Source organism: Anser brachyrhynchus (genome assembly GCF_964034855.1).
Source record: "Anser brachyrhynchus genome assembly, chromosome: 1".
NCBI classification, from domain to species: Eukaryota; Metazoa; Chordata; class Aves; order Anseriformes; family Anatidae; genus Anser; species Anser brachyrhynchus.
The window spans coordinates 73,972,708-73,992,928 of record NC_137694.1 but is presented as its reverse complement, the minus strand read 5'-3'; the positions used below and the strand labels follow the sequence as shown (position 1 = coordinate 73,992,928).

General features: G+C 42.6%; 1 protein-coding gene across 8 annotated transcripts in view; it reads left to right on the top strand.

The window, feature by feature from the left end:
- PRR5 (proline rich 5) overlaps nucleotides 1-20,221 on the top strand; it is a gene marked incomplete at its 5' end in the record, with an annotated part of 95,158 nt that overhangs the window by 50,554 nt on the left and 24,383 nt on the right. For all 8 annotated transcript variants that reach the window (XM_080577563.1, XM_080577562.1, XM_080577565.1 and 5 more), the window contains 4 exons: nucleotides 3,135-3,183; nucleotides 3,849-3,906; nucleotides 15,298-15,389; nucleotides 17,620-17,760. In XM_080577563.1, the coding sequence (XP_080433689.1) occupies nucleotides 3,135-3,183; nucleotides 3,849-3,906; nucleotides 15,298-15,389; nucleotides 17,620-17,760 (340 nt within the window). The remainder of the gene's footprint in view (nucleotides 1-3,134; nucleotides 3,184-3,848; nucleotides 3,907-15,297; nucleotides 15,390-17,619; nucleotides 17,761-20,221) is intronic.

Sequence of the window (20,221 nt, the reverse complement as noted above, 5' to 3'; positions counted from 1 at the left end):
CTGATCATTTAAGAAAATGTCAATGGATGCAAATCTGTACCATTTACTTCTGCTCTGCCATTTACTTTACTCATTTACACCAATGCCTTTTGACACCATTCTTGCGTACTTGCTCTGGCATTAGGAAGTGGCTTTGAATATGGAGTTATGTACAGCTCAGGAGCCCTGTTACCAGAAGAATGGGCATGTGATTTCAGTCTCTTTCAGAAACTGGTGAGGGGTCTGGAGAACAAGTCTTATGAGGAGCGGCTAAGGGAGCTGGGATTGTTCAGCCTGGAGAAGAGGAGGCTCAGGGGCGACCTTATCGCTCTCTATAGGTACCTTAAAGGAGACTGTAGCGAGGTGGGGATTGGTCTATTCTTCCACTTGCCTGGTGACAGGACGAGGGGCAATGGGCTAAAGTTGTGCCAGGGGAGGTTTAGGTTGGATATTAGGAAGAACTTTACTGAAAGGGTTGTTAGGCCTTGGAATAGGCTGCCCAGGGAAGTGGTTGAGTCACCATCCCTGGAGGTCTTTAAAAGACGTTTAGATGTAGAGCTTAGTGATCTGGTTTAGTGGAGGGCTTGTTAGTGTTAGGTCAGAGGTTGGACTAGGTGATCTTGGAGGTCTCTTCCAACCTAGATGATTCTGTGATTCTGTGAAATAACTGTAATACCTGAATAACTGCTAAAGCTAACGAAGATACTTCATACTCCAAACTCCAAATACCAGAAAAAACACTGTGGAAAATGCAGTCTCATCAGCGTATGTTCTGTACGTTACTTCTTGTGAACCCTCACTAGGTAATTTAATAGGGAATTAATTCAAAGGTTAGAAAATAAAAATCTCTATGTATATATGTCCTGCTTAGTACTTCTCTTAGTGTATGTGTCTGAATATATATTGGGGATGACTGTGTGTTTTCCTTTTTTATTTCATGCACCATGTCATTTTGAAGTATTTATTTACACCACTTGTAAGTCAAGGAAGAAAAAGAAGGTAGGGGAAACAGAGGAAGCAGGATGTCCTGTATTAAGGCTAATACATATTTATAGTTGCCTTTTTTGTTTCTGAGTTTCAGGATACTGGTTTGATGCAAACAAAACACATTTTACTGGCATTTCCTCTTTTGTAGCAAGAGTTCAAGCTCAGTAAAATCACGTCTGTCCTTTTGCTTCATAATCTAATAGCTATTAAAGTTAAAATCAGGTAGTATATGCTGTGTTAGACTTTCCATTCTGATTAACATTTCAAGAGCTAATTTCAAAACAAACCGAAGCAGCAGCAACAGGAAGATACAAAAAAAGACAGGAGCTATTTTAGTGTATTTTATGTACATTTTTACTGTCATAGTAGTTTATGAAGTCATTAAATAGGCAATAAAGACCTAATATCAATGATATGCAAGTGTCATAAGGCTGCAAAATGACTGTCAGCAAAATCAGATGCACTTAAAATTAGATCTTCTATTTGATCAGGGTTCTCTTTTAGGTTTAATCAGATTTTTACCTGGATTCCAAAAAAAAAAAAAAAAGCAATGTTTTGGATCCAGTTTTGTTGTGGAACTCTTTTAAATGAATATGATACATCAGTGCTCTGATGTGGCCTGAGGGCCTCACTATTTCACTAGAAATTAATTAAGCAGCATGAAGCATCTGTATTATTAGGGATTCAAAGAGCAAGATGCATTAATTGTGCTGTAAGTCCTTCTTCCACCCTGTAAACAGAGATGCTAATGTATCTATGCTGCTGCTTGGTGTGATTCAGTCCAGTGTATATAATTAAATACGAGCTGGTTGTTTGGTTCATTCAGAGCTGACAAATGGAAATATGTGGTGGGATTTTGTTTTATCAGAGGGCTAGTTAAGTAGAACATCATTTTGTATTTCCTGCCCGAAATGCCAGAATTGTCAGTAGAACCTAAGATACAGAAAATGAAGGTATTTGCAAATCACCTTTAAAGACTATGAGGAATCCAGGACTAGACTTCTAAGAGCCGCTAGCTTAAGGAGAGGGCAGAAAATTAAGCAAAACCTGTCAGCATGAAATATCTGTTTTTGTTGTGTGTGTTTGATGTTGGTTTTTTTTTTTTTTTTTTTTTTTTTAAAATATGTTATTTTTTTACCTCATTTCTTATGGTACCTGAGGTGATCACAAAGGGACAGGTTTCCATAAGATGTCAAGGCCAGATTGACAAGAGTTTAGAAAGTCCAGTTGGAGCAAGATTTTTATATGGTCTGAGCTCTCACTTATGCATTTAAATAGTGACCTGAGTTCAAAGAAATACTAAACATCTAGCATGCGATATGTGAGACTTAAACAACATACAGCTCTTAAGCAGTGTAGTAACTTCTGTCTGGATACAAACCTTGGGTTTATGGGTCTGGATGAATGCAGTCTCTGAATTTGAGGATTGTTCATGGGAAATTTTTTTTGGATGTGAGTTTGAATTGCTCTGTGAAATGAGTTTGTAGGTTTTAGTGTAGAGGCATCATGAAATGCAGAGCTGAACTATTGAATTTATACCTGCTTTTTCACTGAAACCACACAAAACGTCATCTGTTGTGGGTCCTGACTTGTAAGATCATGGCCTCTTTCAATGAAAACAGGCCAAGTTTCATGCCTGAAACAAAACCCAGAGTATAAACCTGTCTAAGGTTTCTCCCTAAAATGATTTGTCAGGGCTCTTTTTTGAGAGTTACGCAGAACAGAGATGATTTGGCTGTGAACACACCTCAGCCAAATCACATGCCTGTTTGTTGGCTCAGCCACACTGATAGACACAGAGTGCCAAGACTTCTCACACACTTGCCATGCCAGACACTAGTCAAACCCTGGCACAGAAGGAGAACAGCTCGAGCATTTTTAAGAGTTAGATGTAGGATGGAATGCATCCTCTTTGTCAAATCTCTGTTTCTTTTCATATGTATTCATGCAATGAACCATTTAGAAGCACAGCAGGTATTTTTCACCACATAGAAATGCTGGTTGAGAGTCTTAGTATTGTTGGCCCCGTTTGTTTTATTTTTAATTAGGCATTATTGACAGGCTGTGTGCTCATATGAAAATATTTTGCTATTAGTAACTTCCCCTTTTAGCACATCTATTACAATTTGTTGATTACAGAGATCCTTTTCTTATTCTTTTTGATACAGGCAATTATTGAAAACAGAACTGGGATCCTTTTTCACTGAATATTTACAGGTAGGCATGTGTTTTCTTTCATTTAAGATCAGAATATATTTTTAAATGTTACTGAGCAAAATCTTCAACTCTAAATGCTGATCTGGAGCCCCTTGAAACCATTCAGAGATTTTCATTGAATTCTCTATGTTCTGTCATTTATGGGATAATGAGATTTGGATTTTATATACATGTAGTTGGATAGTGAAACCCTAGCTTATGAAATAGACTTGTGTAGTCAGTGTATTTTTGTATGACATTCTTGTCTTCCAGTGGACTTCAGACATTCACTTATCACTTAAAGTTCCTGAGTAAACCAATTGATTTCATTGTAGTATGGTTCCTAGGAAAGACATTTAGTTATAAGTACGCACTGTCTATTGAGGCAGTATTTTTCTCGAAGACAGAGTACAGGCTGTGTGGGTCACCATTTGAAGTCTGAGAAGCACTTTGCACTGCGCAGAGTAGGTGCTGCATCCTGAAAACAGTACGTGATTACAGCATCGTTTGGAAAGTGTCCCAAGTGATTTAAGCAAGTTGGACATAAGGCAGGATAAGTCCTTCAGTGATTGATCATTAAAATGAAACCTCTGCTACTGTCAAAAGTTAAGAAAGAACAAAATGTGAAATATGATGGCTAGAGGGAAGTATAGAATTGAGTAAAGGTAGTCTATTTTTATTTTCAGAATCAGCTGCTCACAAAAGGCATGGTGATCCTAAGGGACAAGATCCGGTTTTATGAAGGTAACTTGGATTTTAGTACGGCTATCTATGTCTGTCACAGGAGTTTTAGCAAACGCATTCTGAAGGCAGCGCAATTTTTCCTGCAAGCTTCCCTTGACTATGGATTAGCTGGTATCAGTTCATTCCTGTGGTCCGTTGTTCTGTTATGCCTTGGTGTTCCTATTTGATTTCATTAGGGAGAAGTGATTGACTAGAGCAGTAAAGGAATAAATACCTCCAGCATGGGCAGTTCCTTCTTCCATTACAGTCTGGTCAATATTAAGGAAAAGCAGAAAAACAGAGTGAGGTGTCTTAATAAACAAAAATCTAAGCACCGAGATCAGAGTTGAAGCGTCTGGCTAAGTGCAGAAAAATGTTGTAGGTTGTTTTAAGAGGTGTTCTGGATTCATGCTTACATAAATGAGGTCAGACACTGTCTCTTTTTTTTAGTGTCTAGGCTCCATTTGTCTGTCTTCACCTTCCGTAGGTGTCTCCTTATGGAAGCAAACAAGGAAATTTCTTTTATGCTTGAAACAGTGAAGTTCACATTTAAAATAAATAAATGCAGAGGCAGGAAATGAAGTTGTGTGAACCAATTCCTACTTCTTTCTCATTTCCATCTATACAAATCTGGAGAAAAGAGTAGAATTACTCCAAGCCGATAAAATTATATCATTAGTCACTGAATATACGTTTGTGGGTCCGTTCATTCCCCTCCCTGTCAGTGTAAGCTGTTGTGGTTTAACCCGGCTGGCAGCTAAACACCACACAGCCGTTCGCTCACCCTCCCCCCTCCCTCTCTGGGATGGGGGAGAGAAACGGGAAAGTGAAGCCGGTGAGTTGAGATAAAGACAGTTTATTAAGACAGGAATATAATAATAACAATAATAATAATAATAGTGATAATGATAATAGTATTAATAATAATAATGTGTAAGAAAACAAGTGATGCACAATGCAATTGCTCACCACCCGCTGACCGATGCCCAGCCTATCCCCAAGCAGCTGGCCCCCCACCCCGGCCAGCCACCCCTATATATTGTTTAGCATGACGTCAGATGGTATGGAATACCCCTTTGGCCAGTTTGGGTCAGCTGTCCTGGGTCTGTCCCCTCCCAGCTCCTGCTGCACCCCCAGCCTGCTCGCTGGCAGGACAGAGCGAGAAGCCGAAAAGTCCTTGGCCTGGTGTAAACACTGCTCTGCAACAATTAAAACATCAGCATGTTATCAGCGCTCTTCTCATCCTAATCCAAAACATAGCACCCTACCAGCTACTATGAGGGAAAATTAACTCTGTCCTAACTGGAACCAGGACAGATATCCACCCCTTATTCCATACCATTTATGTCATGCTCAGGTTACACTCTTTCCAATACATTCTAATTAATCACCATTTTCATCTATGATATATAGCAATTATGGTAGTGATGACATACAGTATTATATAATAATTAACATACTACAATTCAACTCATGGGCTATTCTCACCCAGTATCAAATCCCCTTGAGGTACACACCGGACTTCCCCATTCTTTTGCATTACCCACCAAGTGCATCCAGGTCCCTGAGCAAAAGCAATCCCACGAATGGGTTTGCCTTTTCCTGAGGCAGGAGTAGCCCAGACTGTTTTACCCAGCATGTTTCTTACGTGCACTACAGGAACTTTATCCCCTTCTACAGTGCGTAACAGGTTTGATTGGGCAGGTCCAGCTCGGTTGGCAGATCCCCTGGTATTGACTAACCAGGTGGCCTTTGCCAAATGTGTATCCCAATTTTTGAATGTCCCAGCCCCCATTGCTTTCAGTGTAGTCTTCAACAGTCCATTGTATCGTTCAACTTTTCCAGAGGCTGGTGCATGATAGGGGATGTGATACACCCACTCAATACCATGTTCTTTGGCCCAAGTTTCTATAAGGTTGTTTCGGAAATGAGTCCCGTTGTCTGACTCAATTCTCTCTGGGGTGCCATGTCGCCATAGGACTTGCTTTTCAAGGCCCAGGATAGTGTTCCGGGCGGTGGCATGGGGCACAGGATATGTTTCCAGCCATCCGGTGGTTGCTTCCACCATTGTAAGTACGTGGCGCTTGCCGTTGCGGGTTTGAGGGAGTGTGATGTAATCAATCTGCCAGGCCTCTCCATATTTATATTTCAGCCATCGTCCTCCATACCAAAGAGGTTTTGACAGTTTGGCTTGCTTGATTGCAGCACATGTTTCACAGTCATGAATAACCTGTGCTATAGTGTCCATGGTCAGGTCCACCCCTCGATCACGAGCCCATCTGTAGGTTGCATCTCTACCTTGATGGCCTGAGGTGTCATGGGCCCATCGGGCTATAAATAATTCACCTTTATGTTGCCAGTCCAGGTCCACCTGAGCCACTTCAATCTTAGCAGCCTGATCCACCTGCTGGTTGTTTTGATGTTCTTCAGTAGCCCGATTCTTGGGCACATGAGCATCTACATGGCGTACCTTTACAACCAGGTTCTCTACCCGGGCAGCAATATCTTGCCACAATGCCGCAGCCCAGATGGGCTTGCCCCTACGCTGCCAGTTGTTCTGCTTCCATTGCTGTAACCACCCCCACAGGGCATTTGCTACCATCCATGAGTCAGTATAGAGATAGAGAACTGGCCACTTTTCTCGTTCAGCAATATCTAAAGCCAGCTGAATGGCTTTTACTTCTGCAAACTGACTCGATTCACCTTCTCCCTCAGCAGCTTCTGCAACTCGTCGTGTAGGACTCCATACAGCAGCTTTCCATCTCCGATGCTTTCCCACAATACGACAGGACCCGTCGGTGAACAAGGCATATTTCTTCTCATTTTCTGGTAGCTTGTTGTACAGTGGGGCTTCTTCAGCACGGACCACCTCCTCCTCTGATGATATCCCAAAGTATTTGCCTTCTGGCCAGTCCATAATCACCTCCAAGATTCCTGGGCGACTGGGGTTTCCTATTCGAGCCCGCTGAGTAATCAGTGCAACCCACTTGCTCCATGTAGCATCAGTTGCATGATGTGTAGAGGGGACCCTTCCTTTGAACATCCAGCCTAGTACCGGCAGTCGGGGTGCCAGGAGGAGCTGCGCTTCAGTACCGACCACTTCCGAAGCAGATCGAACTCCTTCATATGCTGCCAATATCTCCTTTTCAGTTGGAGTATAGCGGGCTTCAGATCCTCTGTATCCCCGACTCCAAAACCCCAGGGGTCGACCTCGAGTTTCCCCAGGTTCTTTCTGCCAGAGGCTCCAGGTGGGACCATTCTCTCCGGCTGCGGTGTAGAGCACATTCTTTACATCTGGTCCTGTTCGGACTGGCCCGAGGGCTACTGCATGAACTATTTCCTGCTTAATTTGTTCAAAGGCTTGTCGTTGCTCAGGGCCCCATTCAAAAGCATTCTTCTTACGGGTTACTTGGTAGAGCGGGTTTACAATCAGACTGTAATTTGGAATATGCATTCTCCAAAACCCCACGACACCTAGGAAAGTTTGTGTTTCCTTTTTGCTAGTTGATGGAGACATAGCTGTTATTTTGTTGATCACATCCATTGGGATTTGACGACGTCCATCTTGCCATTTTATTCCTAAAAACTGGATCTCTCGTGCAGGTCCTTTAACTTTATTCTGTTTTATGGCAAAACCGGCCTTCAGAAGGATTTGGACTATTTTCTTCCCTTTCTCGAAAACTTCTTCTGCAGTGTCACCCCACACAATGATGTCATCGATGTACTGCAGGTGTTCAGGAGCTTCCCCCTGCTCCAGCGCAGACTGGATCAGTCCATGGCAAATGGTAGGGCTGTGTTTCCACCCCTGGGGCAGCCGATTCCAAGTATATTGGACTCCCCTCCAAGTGAAAGCAAACTGTGGCCTGCACTGTGCTGCTAGAGGGATGGAGAAAAATGCATTAGCGATATCAATTGTGGCATACCACTTGGCTGCCTTTGATTCCAGTTCATACTGGAGTTCTAGCATGTCCGGCACTGCAGCACTCAGTGGTGGCGTGACTTCGTTCAGGCCACGATAGTCCACTGTTAGTCTCCACTCACCATTAGACTTTCGCACTGGCCATATGGGACTATTAAAAGGTGAATGAGTCTTGCTGATCACTCCTTGGCTCTCCAGTTGACGAATTAGCTTATGGATGGGACTCAGGGAGTCTCGGTTGGTGCGGTATTGCCGCTGGTGCACAGTTGTGGTAGCGATCGGCACTTGCTGTTCTTCAACCCTCAGCAACCCCACAACAGAAGGGTCCTCTGAGAGACCAGGCAAGGTAGACAACTGTTTAATGTCCTCTGTCTCCAAAGCAGCTATGCCAAAAGCCCAGCGGAACCCATTTGGGTCCTTGAAATATCCTCTTCTAAGATAGTCTATGCCAAGGATGCACGGAGCATCTGGGCCAGTCACAATACGGTGCTTTTGCCACTCATTCCCAGTTAGACTCACTTCAGCCTCCAATACAGTTAACTGCTGGGATCCCCCTGTCACACCATAAATACAGATGGGCTCTGGCCCTTTATAGCTTGATGGCATTAGAGTACATTGTGCACCGGTGTCTACCAAAGCCTTATACTTCTGTGCGTCTGACATGCCAGGCCATCGAATCCACATAGTCCAATAAACTCGATTGTCCCTTTCCTCCCCCTGGCTGGAGGCAGGGCCCCTCTAGTCCTGGTCAGAATCTTCATTTCTGTGTTTAAAGGACTGCCTGCTGGAAGTTGGAGCAGCAAACTTTTCAGAGAACTCCTTTTTCCCAGTTGTTTTCCTTTGCAATTCACGTACCCGTGCCTCTAGGGTCGCAGTAGATTTTCCATCCCATTTTCTCATGTCCTCTCCATGGTCACGTAGGTAAAACCACAGGGTGGCGCGGTGTGTGTGCCCACCATATTGTCTTCCTTGCATAGATGAACGTTTACCCCTAATAGCTGAGACACTGGTTTGTACAGGTGGGGAGGAAAATAATCTCTCTTCAAGTTGGTGGATCTTTTCAGAAAGTTTCTCCAAAGTATTCTCTTTTAGCTGGTGGACACTGGTTCGTTCAGGTGAAGGGGAAGATAATCTTTCTTCAAGTTGGTGGATCTTTTCAGAAAGTTTCTCCAAAGCATTCTCTTTTAGCTGGTGGACACTGGTTCGTTCAGGTGGAGGGGAAGATAAATTCTCTTTAAGTTGGTGGACCTCTTCAGAGAGTTTCTCCACAGCCGAGACACAGGCCTGTAGGGAAGAGGAGAGATTTCCTTCGTACTGCCGGAGTATTTTAGTCACTTCATTCACTGTGGGATTCTCCTCCGCTTTCCAGGCTAGTATTGCCAATGAGCTGGCGTATGATGATGGTGCACTTTGTACAAACTTCCGCCACATGGGTAGTGTACACCGGACTGCATCTGGATCTGCGGATGTTTGTGCATCGTCTAGGTCCTTATAAATTACTTCCCGTATGGCCAATTCCCTCAGGTACTGAATTCCCTTCTCCATGGTGGTCCATTTGCTTGGTAGACATACAAGTTCTTCCTTGAAGGGATACCTTTCCTTCACAGCTGACAGGAGACGCCTCCAGAGGCTGCGAGATCGTGCTGCATCTCCAATTGCTTTGTCAATGCATGCGTCCCTAGCAAGGGATCCCAGCCACCTGGCTTCCTTGCCCTCTAATTCCACATAATTGGCTCCCGTGTCCCAGCACCGGAGCAGCCAGGTGACAAGCTGCTCGCCTATACAGCGACCAAAATCTTTTCGCACATCTCGTAGCTCACGCTGGTATAGAGTCCGGGTAGTTACTGTTGATTTTTCGACATCCTCATCCTCATCTTCAGTCTCCTGCACCTTTGATGGCCCAGCCTCGTCTTCACTATGCCCAGACTTAGCAGAAGACGGTCTGCGTTCTAAACGACCTGAGCCTCTATACCATTTTTTCACCTTGTCTACAGGGGCAACTTGCACTGCTACAGCTCGTTTCTCTGACCCAGACGCAGGGTCTGCCACAGGGGTTGGAATACCCTCTGCGGGGTCAACTTGCACTGCTACAGCTCGTTTCTCTGACCCAGCCACAGGAGCTGGAGCTGCTGCAGGGGCTGGAGTGGCTGCGGGAGCTGGAGCTGGAGCTGCTGCAGGAGCCGGAACGGCTGCAGGAGCCGGAGCGGCTGCTGGAGCTGGAGCGGCTGCAGGAGCTGGAGCTGGAGCGGCTGCAGGAGCTGGAACTGGAGCGGCTGCAGGAGCTGGAGCGGCTGCAGGAGCTGGAGCGGCTGCAGGAGCTGGAGCGGCTGCAGGAGCTGGAGCGGCTGCAGGAGCTGGAGCTAGGTTGCTAGTAGCATCAATTGCAGCTCGATAGGCACAAGCCAGACCCCAGCACGCTACAGTGATTTGTGTCACTTTGGAACTGCCAGAGTCATGACACCTTTTTTTCAAGCATTCTGCCAGCTTTTTAGGATTTTGCAGTTGTTCAGGGGTGAATGTCCAAAACACTGGAGGTGACCACTGCTCTAGAAACCTGCCCATATCCTCCCACACTCCCTGCCACTCGCAACTATCCCGCCTCAAGACAGATCTCCGGATGAGATTCCTAAGTAGTTGTTTAACCCTCAACAAAACCTGAAGCGCATTCAGGAGACATAACAACAAGAGCAGGCTGGTCTGAGTATCCCAAGGATATTCAACATCTCGGAGAACCACCGTAACTAGCTCGGGGGATAAGAGGGTGGTGGTGAAGGAGAAAGGGAGAGTGAACAGGTAGGGAAACATGTCTTCCCCTGTCCCCTTCACAGATTGGCTCCCTGATGAAAACAGGCAATAGGTGTAATTGCTAATAGTTTCCGAGATATGGGTTCCAAAGTATAGAGTCGATGTCAGTGCTGAGTACAAATACCAGGTTAAAGTCGTGACCAGATATTTCATCATTTCATAAGCCATTGTTACACCGCACAGTACCATAACAATCTTAAACCAGGGCCCGGAAAGGATAAACAGTGCAACAGGGAGCACATACAGAAAGTAATGCACCATAAAACTCAATTTGGAATACAGGTACAGCAGACTGGAGATTAAGGCAATCAACATTGTGACTAGCAACTATTAAGCAGGTCCAATACTTATACCAATTTTAGTTTAACACACTCTGGTCAAATCTGTCGATATCTCAACCCTTCGTGCCCCACGTTGGGCGCCAAAAGGGCTGTTGTGGTTTAACCCGGCTGGCAGCTAAACACCACACAGCCGTTCGCTCACCCTCCCCCCTCCCTCTCTGGGATGGGGGAGAGAAACGGGAAAGTGAAGCCGGTGAGTTGAGATAAAGACAGTTTATTAAGACAGGAATATAATAATAACAATAATAATAATAATAGTGATAATGATAATAGTATTAATAATAATAATGTGTAAGAAAACAAGTGATGCACAATGCAATTGCTCACCACCCGCTGACCGATGCCCAGCCTATCCCCGAGCAGCCGGCCCCTCACCCCGGCCAGCCACCCCTATATATTGTTTAGCATGACGTCAGATGGTATGGAATACCCCTTTGGCCAGTTTGGGTCAGCTGTCCTGGGTCTGTCCCCTCCCAGCTCCTGCTGCACCCCCAGCCTGCTCGCTGGCAGGACAGAGCGAGAAGCCGAAAAGTCCTCGGCCTGGTGTAAACACTGCTCTGCAACAATTAAAACATCAGCATGTTATCAGCGCTCTTCTCATCCTAATCCAAAACATAGCACCCTACCAGCTACTATGAGGGAAAATTAACTCTGTCCTAACTGGAACCAGGACAAAGCACTGCAAAAAAAACTAAGCCAGAGCAGTTTTTGGATGAGTCTATGTGAAAGCAGAAACAAAAGTACCTTCCCAAAGTGCTAGGGCCAGTGCCTGGGTGGGATTGCAGCAGGGGCTAATGTGTTCTGCATGGTCAACCTCCAACCAGTTTCCTTTGATGATCACCCATCACTTAACATCCTATGCTACTGTGCAGCATTTAGATGTGCTATAAAATATGCTATTTTGTCCTAAACGTGGACATACACCATCAGAAAGTTACATGATTTCAGAATATTTCCAAGGATTATTGAATATGTAAATTGTCCGAAGATCTTTGGGGAGTCTTTTTAAAGAAATGCGGCTTTCCTTGGGCAGAGCTGCAGTCATACCACTTTGACTAAAGTATACTGTTTTAGCAGTAGCCTGAAGACAACAGTTTCCCTTAGTTTCAGCTATCTGTAAATCTTAAACGTGACCTTTTATTACTGGCAGCACAGTTGATGGTGCTACAGGACCCAGCTTTTCTGATGAAAAGAACAGTTCTGAACACAGCAAAAAGACAACGAACTTCATGTTAAAGTACCCAAAATCTTCTAAGTGGAACACAGAGCTCCTCAATTATATGAAATAACAGCTTGGAGAGCACAAGTGGAGCTGTAAGGCTTTCAAGGCCTTCATAGCTGCTTTGTAAATCACAATGAAAGTTGTTTTTTTAAGTATCAAATTGAAAAATTAGATGCAGAGAACTACCAAAGTCCAATCCCTTGTTCTTCTGGTTTTACTAGCTTGAAAATTAAAAATAGTATAACTGATGTTTGAGATTAAAGCTGAGAAAAAATACCAAAATGTAAGACCACTAAGTGGCTTTCAAATATAGGAGCATGTTTATCAAATACAAAATTTCAGCAAGCTGTGAAGTTTTGTTTTGTTTCTTTTTGGTTAGGTGGTTGGTTTTGTTTGTTTGGTTGGTTGGTTATGTTGTCATTTTGAATTTGGTGTATCATTTCATGATTTCTCTTTAAAATATGGTCAAGAAATGCTGGTAAGGTGAGGATTAAATTGATCAGTTGAACACTTGGAAAAAACATGGAAATGTTAATTCAATAAAACTCCAAGTTATGGGAAGGTAGCTGTAGTTTATGAATCTGTTTCATGGATGTGAGTTTCCAGGGCTGGAATCTGGATTTCCAGGCAGCAACACCATAGAGTCCATCCTGTGGGTGATGGCTCCATGTCTCCCAAAACCCTTGCCACAAAGCTGGAAGCCTGGAAGTTAGGGGAGCTCCCATTCTGAGCAGGTCTCCTCTCCTGGATCTGCAGCAGCAGGGGTCCTGCTCTCAAATATCAGATCCTGCATCTAATGGTTTGGGTTTCCCTATCCATTTTTTCAATTATCCATTGATAAATGGATAATTGATCCATTGATCCAATTGATCCATTGATCCAAAGATCCATTATCTGTTTTTGAGGAGAACAAAGATCATTTCAGGCCACACTATAGAGTGTTTTTGTTCTGCAGGAAGTTTTGATAAGTTTAGCTTTTGTTATGAAACAATCAATTATGTTTTATTCTTATATTTCCTTAAGAAGTTTCAATTAACTTTCAGAAGAACTGTGAAAAGTACTATGTGCATTTGCATGTCATAGAAAACTGACAATATCATGCTTCATTTAAATGAGCACTGAGAGTAGCATAGCTTCCTTGAATATAGCAAATAAGTAAGTGTAGGGATCTTTGCCTGACAGTAAAACAAGCAGATTCTTGAAAGGACAGGGAAGTCACATTCCTTGGTGTGAAAGATGCTAATCGTCAACACACTGCAGGAATTCTTCCACAGTCCACAGTTAAAGGCCTGCTTGGGGAAAGGCAGTTAACTGCAGCCTTTCTAAGCTGCTGCACAGAAATCTATCACTTTACAAAACAAACTGCCAACAAGATGAAAGGAATGTGCTACACCAAGGGCATGTTTATCACAACAGGATATTTTCATTTGATGCAATTCTAGGAGCAAAATTTGAAAAGGGCTGAAAGTCTAAATCTTCAGCACCCACATTTGGAATCAAATTTTTAAGGGCTTAGTTTTCATTCAGCCTTAACTTAAAGACAACTAATTTATTTTACTATTTTTAAAAATCTGCTCTTAAGGAGTAGCTGGAGTTCTCCTTTGTGACAAGGTTTTCTTTCTTTAAAATATTTACAGTATATGGAAGCTATTATGCAATGGTTTTTGTTATTAGCACCACTGCTACAACTGCTAGTAAAAAGACAAATTCATTGAAAATGAGAACAACCTTTTCAGTCTTGTGCATGAGCATGGTGTAGGACGGAGAGAATCCCTGTCTGATGCTGCAAAAATGAAGGCCTTGGAAGGGTTCACAAGCCAACAGCTGCAGTATAGCATGGCGATCCAGATTTGTCACTGAAAGAACTTCAAGTCATCAACACAGGAATAATTCAGGAGTTGCAGATGGCCAGAGCTGGTGCTGTTTGTCATGCACTTAAAAATGCAGTGAGATGAAGTAACCGATAATAAAGATTGGCACTTGGCTAACTTTGAGTGTAGATGTTTAATGCAAACTTCGGGATGTGTGCACAATTATGGGCAGGATGTTGCATGGCTGAAGCCTTAAGTAATGCTATAATATAAGTATTAATGGTATCTGATTCTGACACCAATTATTGATGGATTGCTATCGAATTTGCTTCCTGATAAGTCATACTATCGTACATGTATGACTGTGAGGTATTCAGATATTTATCTCCTTAATACTTGCTGGTGGATATACAACTGTCCCCGTTTCACAGACGAGGGGCACAGGGATGCTAAAGAGCTTGCACAAGGTCACTCAGGCCACTTGGGGGAACAGAGATTTCAATCCAGCGTTCAACTGTTGAGCCAGACTTCCTCTCCCATAGCTCTCAGCTCCTGCTTTTGCCTCCGTGTTTTGTAAAATTTTCTGTGAGGAACTGTGTCCAGCCTGGTTGTGCAAACTAGCCGGAGCTTCTCTGATCTCTGCTGTGGAGTCTTCCACATAGCTGCAGCTGCAAAGGGATTGGAGAAGGCTGCAGGGAGCTCACGTCATGGCAGGTTTTGACTACATCCTTTGAGAGCTATAGGGAAAAGAAGAGCCTGCCAGTACCACTTTCTGTTTTCCATAGGTCTTGGATGCGATTGTTTATGTAAGTGGAGATACAGGGAAGCCAAGGGATTAATCTGAGGTGGTGCTTTGTAGAGGCATCTCCACAGAGGGAGGCTTGCTTTGCTGTGTTGTGGCTTGGAGGGCAGAGGGGAACATGGTGGGGGAGATTTTTCTACAAGAATGCTTCCACATTGAATCTGCTGTGTCCTCCTTCTACTGCTGTTCCCCGCAGTCTTGTCCAGTAGATACTACTGCAAGAAGAGGAGATGGTAACCTGGGATATCCTTCATTCCTCACAGGGTTTTTCTGAGTAAGCTTTAACATCTGAGTTTACTGAGAACATTAGATGTGTCATCTGAAAAGACATAAATACTGAATGATTTGATACGCTGAAAGGAATACTAATTCCATGCTACTAAAAGTATCTGGTAAATGATTCATCTTTGTGTAGAGCTAGCAGATTCATATCATTTCCTGTGCTTTTTAAGTCTTTACAGTTAGATGATTACAACCAAAACAGTTCACTAGTTTGTTTCGTGTTTTTGCAGGGCAGAAACTACTGGATACCTTAGCTGAAACCTGGGATTTTTTCTTCAGTGATGTCCTGCCAATGCTCCAGGCTATTTTCTATCCTGTACAGGTGAAAAATTACTCTGTTACTATAGAATCTTGAAAAACTAGAAAAAGCAACCTTACTGGTTCGTCAACAGATTGATGCAATCCTTAACTCTCTGTCTCCTTGGGCCAACCTCCCATTACAGCTGTTCTGTATAGTCATGCAAATAAGTTACTTAGGCAAACAAGGGTTTGAAGTGTTTGAGTGAAAAAGATGAAGGGGAACTTTGAAAACAAGAGCAGAGTACAGGAAAGATGGTTGGTCCTTATGTCAGCTCACACTAGAAGTCCACAAAGGTTATGAAAAATAAACTGAAATATGCGCACAGTGAAGTAAGTGGAGCTGTGTTGACTTCTATGTACTATTTCCTCCTCAGCCATATGAATGTCTGTGAAGTATCTTCATTTTTGTGGAGTTGTATTTCTGAGGTCAAGTTCTGTACTACTCAAAGTAGACACCAGTAGTCAGTAGAATTAGACCAGTTGACATGAGCACAGAATTTGACTCCAGTAGTTTTAAATCCACAATAGATAGGCACTTGATCTGATTTGGATGAAGGCTCAAACTTCTAACTTGATGGTCACAAAAGTGTTTTTTATCACCGAAGTCCCAAGGAAATCTGTCCCAGATAGGTATAAGTGACCTCCAGGAGTTGCTCCTAGATGCCTACAGATTTCAGTGGGATTTTGTTGCCTGAACATATTTGGAGAAGCATCGAAAACTTTCTCTCATTTATCCAAGTGGACTTTATGCGTAAAATGATTGTCCAGACGTTATTGATACTACCATTGATATCTATAGTTAATTGCAGGCATCAAATCTGAATTCAGTGGAAAAGCTCTAACTTCCCCCGAATTTTGATTCTGAAAGAGAAGAGCTCTGAAAACATGCAGGGGTAGATCACCCAGTGACTTATGTCTGGCCGGTAGAAAGTTTAAAATGGTAAAAAGAAGACTGTATTAAAAACCTATTGTAACACCATGTGAGATTTTTCAAAGTGCCACGTAATCTAAATCCAAAGTGTTTAGGAACCTAGGGATATAGGTAAGCTTTCAACATGATTTTCAAAAGTGCTTAACTAAATTAGAACTCGTTTAGATGTTTTTGAAAATTGCACCAAGTACCTCTTTGCACTGTTGTATTCATGAGACATTTCAAAGTAATATAGCAATGCGAGTCTCCTCATTTTTCAAGTGGAAATAATTGTTTGAATTTTAAAAGGAGCCTGAAGGCGGTAAGAGCCCCAAGTCTCAGGTAGTTTCTAATAGATCTAAGTGTCTGATGTTCTAAGGTTACTTCCAAAAACACGGCTGGTGCTTATGTGCTCTTGGAAAATCTATTCGTTAGCAATTTAAGCAGATCTGGGGGATGCCTTTACTTTGGTATAAATAATTATACAAAGTGAAAAGGAATAAGCATGGGGAGGGGTCAGGTGTCTTTATTTCCAAACTAAGATAAGTCAGTATTAGTTGAATACTAGACTTCTCAGAAGTGTTGTTTGGCTGGCAGCACTCAGAACTGCAGGAAAGAATATGTATGTACAGCCACATATATCTGACAAAAAAGCCCTGATCCCAGCATTTGGAGGAGTTTTACAACTCCTTATCAGGCATAAGGAAAGTGCTGTTAATCTCTGCAGGCAGAGCTAGCATCATGTTCTTCAGAAAAGATTTTTTTTTAAATGAGGTGTGATTCTTGTACAGCAAAAAGTTGTTTTTGAAAATGCAGTATGAAACTTCAGCTCTGCTCTTCTCTTATATCGAAGTCTCTCAAGCTGTACAGAACAGTGGGATCCACAGGTAGGCTGAGTCAGGTTTCACACCATAATTTGAGGAGAGTACCCAGCCAGTGCGCAAAATCTTGGGAAATAATGAAAATTCAACCCTTCTTTTTCAACTTTTTTTTTTTTTAAACATACTATATATTTCCTTGCTGCAAGAATAAAAAATATTATTATATATCTTGCACTCAGGTAAGATTTCTGCCTGCCTTCCCGCCCCCCCCCCCCCCCATCTCTCATCATCTTCATGCACAGTTGTACTCAGTCATAGTCTGCAGCATTCAGAACTGCTAAACCAAATTCACTGTGCGGAACTGTGGGCTATTCTATGTCCTTTGTTATATTTTCTCAGCTTTTCACTCAGGTTTACCATTGTTGTAATCCCTCAGAAGTGAAGGAAAGAATTTTCACTGAGGATTTGGAAGCTTATTTTCACACTGCTCATAATTCATTTTGCTTTGTTTCTGTTCTAAGGGGAAGGAGCCCTCGGTTCGGCAGCTGGCTCTTCTACACTTTAGGAATATAATTACCCTCAATATTAAATTGGAAGATGCATTATCACGTTCCAGAGCAAGAATTCCACCTTCTATTATTCAGATGCTATTAATACTCCAGGTACACTGGTTATTTTTCTCAGGTTGTTTTCTTTATCTCTCTTTTTCTACTGTATTGTTCAAGTCTGCTTTAGCGGCCTCTAATTTTAATCCTTCATTGAAAAGTGCTGCAGACTGCTAGAGCTTCTGTGCAATTAAATGTGGTCCTGATCATATCTAGAAACAGGGATGTAGAGGCTCTGACTGCATGCCTTAAGATCGAGGGGGTCCAAGAATAAAGGCTGGTTTTGAAACAGTGAGGATTAAAGTAAGAATTTTTGCGGGCAGGCCAATGTATGTGGTAATGACATGACTTCCATGAAATGCTGAATGTTGCTTCATTAGCAGCTCTGGACATGAAGATTCACATCTGGAGTAGGCAACAAGGTGAATATGTGTAATTTATGGTTGAATCATAGTCATATTTGGTCACTGGAATCAAATTCTGTCAAAACTGTTGATACAAAAACATTAAGACTGGCCGCAGATACTTGCCTTCAGTATTAAATTTTTTATTAGTAGTGAAGAGAAACAAAAAGAGGAATTCCAGGCAAAGGGGAAGTTTAAGAAATTGTTTTTTTAGTTAAAGAAATGCATGAGCTTGTGTTGGGGAGAAAGGGGATGAGGCAGAGAGAGGGAGAGAGTCAGGAGTGGATTTCCTAGGGGGCTGGGGAAGTTGAGATTTTCTTGGCTAGTGGTGGTTTTTTTTTTGTTGTTGTTGTTGTTTGTTTTTTTTGTATGTATGTTTGTTTGTTTTTTAAAAAAAAGATTTATGGCAGGCAAAGGATATAGTTTCTCACACTTAAAGTTATTCTTTGATTTTCACGACCATATGAATTAGTACTGTGTCTGGAGTTGTTTTAAAGGGCTGGATAATCTGAAGGCCGGTGATGAAAATGGAGGAAGATGACGTCCACTTAGCCAAGAAATGGAGTTTCACCCAGACTATCGCAGTGCCCATTTGTTGGGGTGTATAATAGTGTGTTTAACCTAGTATTCTCAGGAAAAGATACTTAGGCAATAGAACTGACTGCTTGTCCCTTACTACCTATCTCCCTAGCCTCCCTCTTGCCAAATGCTTCTTGAAACTACTGGCTGATGGTGGCATAATAACAGCACTATCAGAGATATTAAGATTCCTATGAGTTCCATGGAAATTAGTGTCTGGAGAGAGGAGGAGGGCCTCAGGGACCATGGGCTTAACTGCATAATGAGACATCAAAGAATTCACGTAATTGAACTGTGAACCCAACTGTGTTAATAGACACCAGAGACTCCACATGAGAGATTACCATTATGAAAATCTTAATCACAGGAAAGTTTTCTATCAGGCTTCCTTCCTTAGATGTGAGGTAAACTGCCCATTGGAAGCCAGGCTTCAGAAGTGTCATTGCTGACAGATCTGCTAGCTTTGTTGTGGTTTCTTCTTCAGAGGATCTTAGGTATGGACTTCAAATGAATTTCATAATGAGCTGGAAACTGAACAACATCCTAATTCAGAAAGTTCGTAGGAGGTGATGTGAAGTCGTTTGCCAGGATCAGTGCTACAAGAAACAGATTGTTGACAAACCTGCTTTCTTCAACAACCAGAAGTGTTAACAAGGTGGATGTGTGTTTAGGGTAAAAGGACAAATACATTCTCATTGCAAAGCTGTTGATGAAAGTCAATAATGAAGTGAGAGAGAATTTGCCCTTGGGTGTTTATTTCTGCGTATGTTACCTACAGTTGTGTGGTGGGGATGGTAAAAGTCCTTTTTCAGCAACAGCTCTGCCAAACTTGTGGTTTAAAATCTAATGGCAATTACAGGAAAAGGTCAGAAGAGGATCTGGGAATGAGCTATTTACATGCTTAGCAGTGTTAGTCAATAATTGGATTTCAGAGCAAAGACTTTTTCCCAAACTCAAATGTCATGTTAAACAAAAGCAATTTTATACGTTTGTGGCATAATAATGGCATTTATTTGAGATAGGTTAACTCAATATGTAAATAGGGCTGGAAGAGAGATAACAGTTCAGCTGCCCAAAAGGCACATGGTGTGGATTTCACAGTCTGAGAGAAGATGTGTTGGTGTGGACATTGTTTAATCCTTATTTCTGTCTACCGTGGATATCACTTCCGTAAGAAACTCAGTGACACTGCAGCAGAATTCCATGTTTGGAAGCTGAGTCTAGTGGTGTCGACCCTAGACAGTGTTGAACCTGGCATGAACTGTCCCTATTCTGTGCTTGATAGCTTTCTGCAGCTACCTTATGTAATTAAAGAATAAGTCATACTCTTCAAGACAGCAGCTGTAATGTCAACTGAAGGTCACAGTTTGACAAAGGCACATGCTGGCATGTACCACTCTGTCCTGCTAGACTGGATTAAAGAAGCAAAGATTTGGTAACTCGTACAGGGTGCATCTGATATTGCTCATGCATTAGCTTGTCATAATGTAAAGGCAGAGCTCTGCCAGTCCATCAGGAGAAGACGCGCTCTTCAT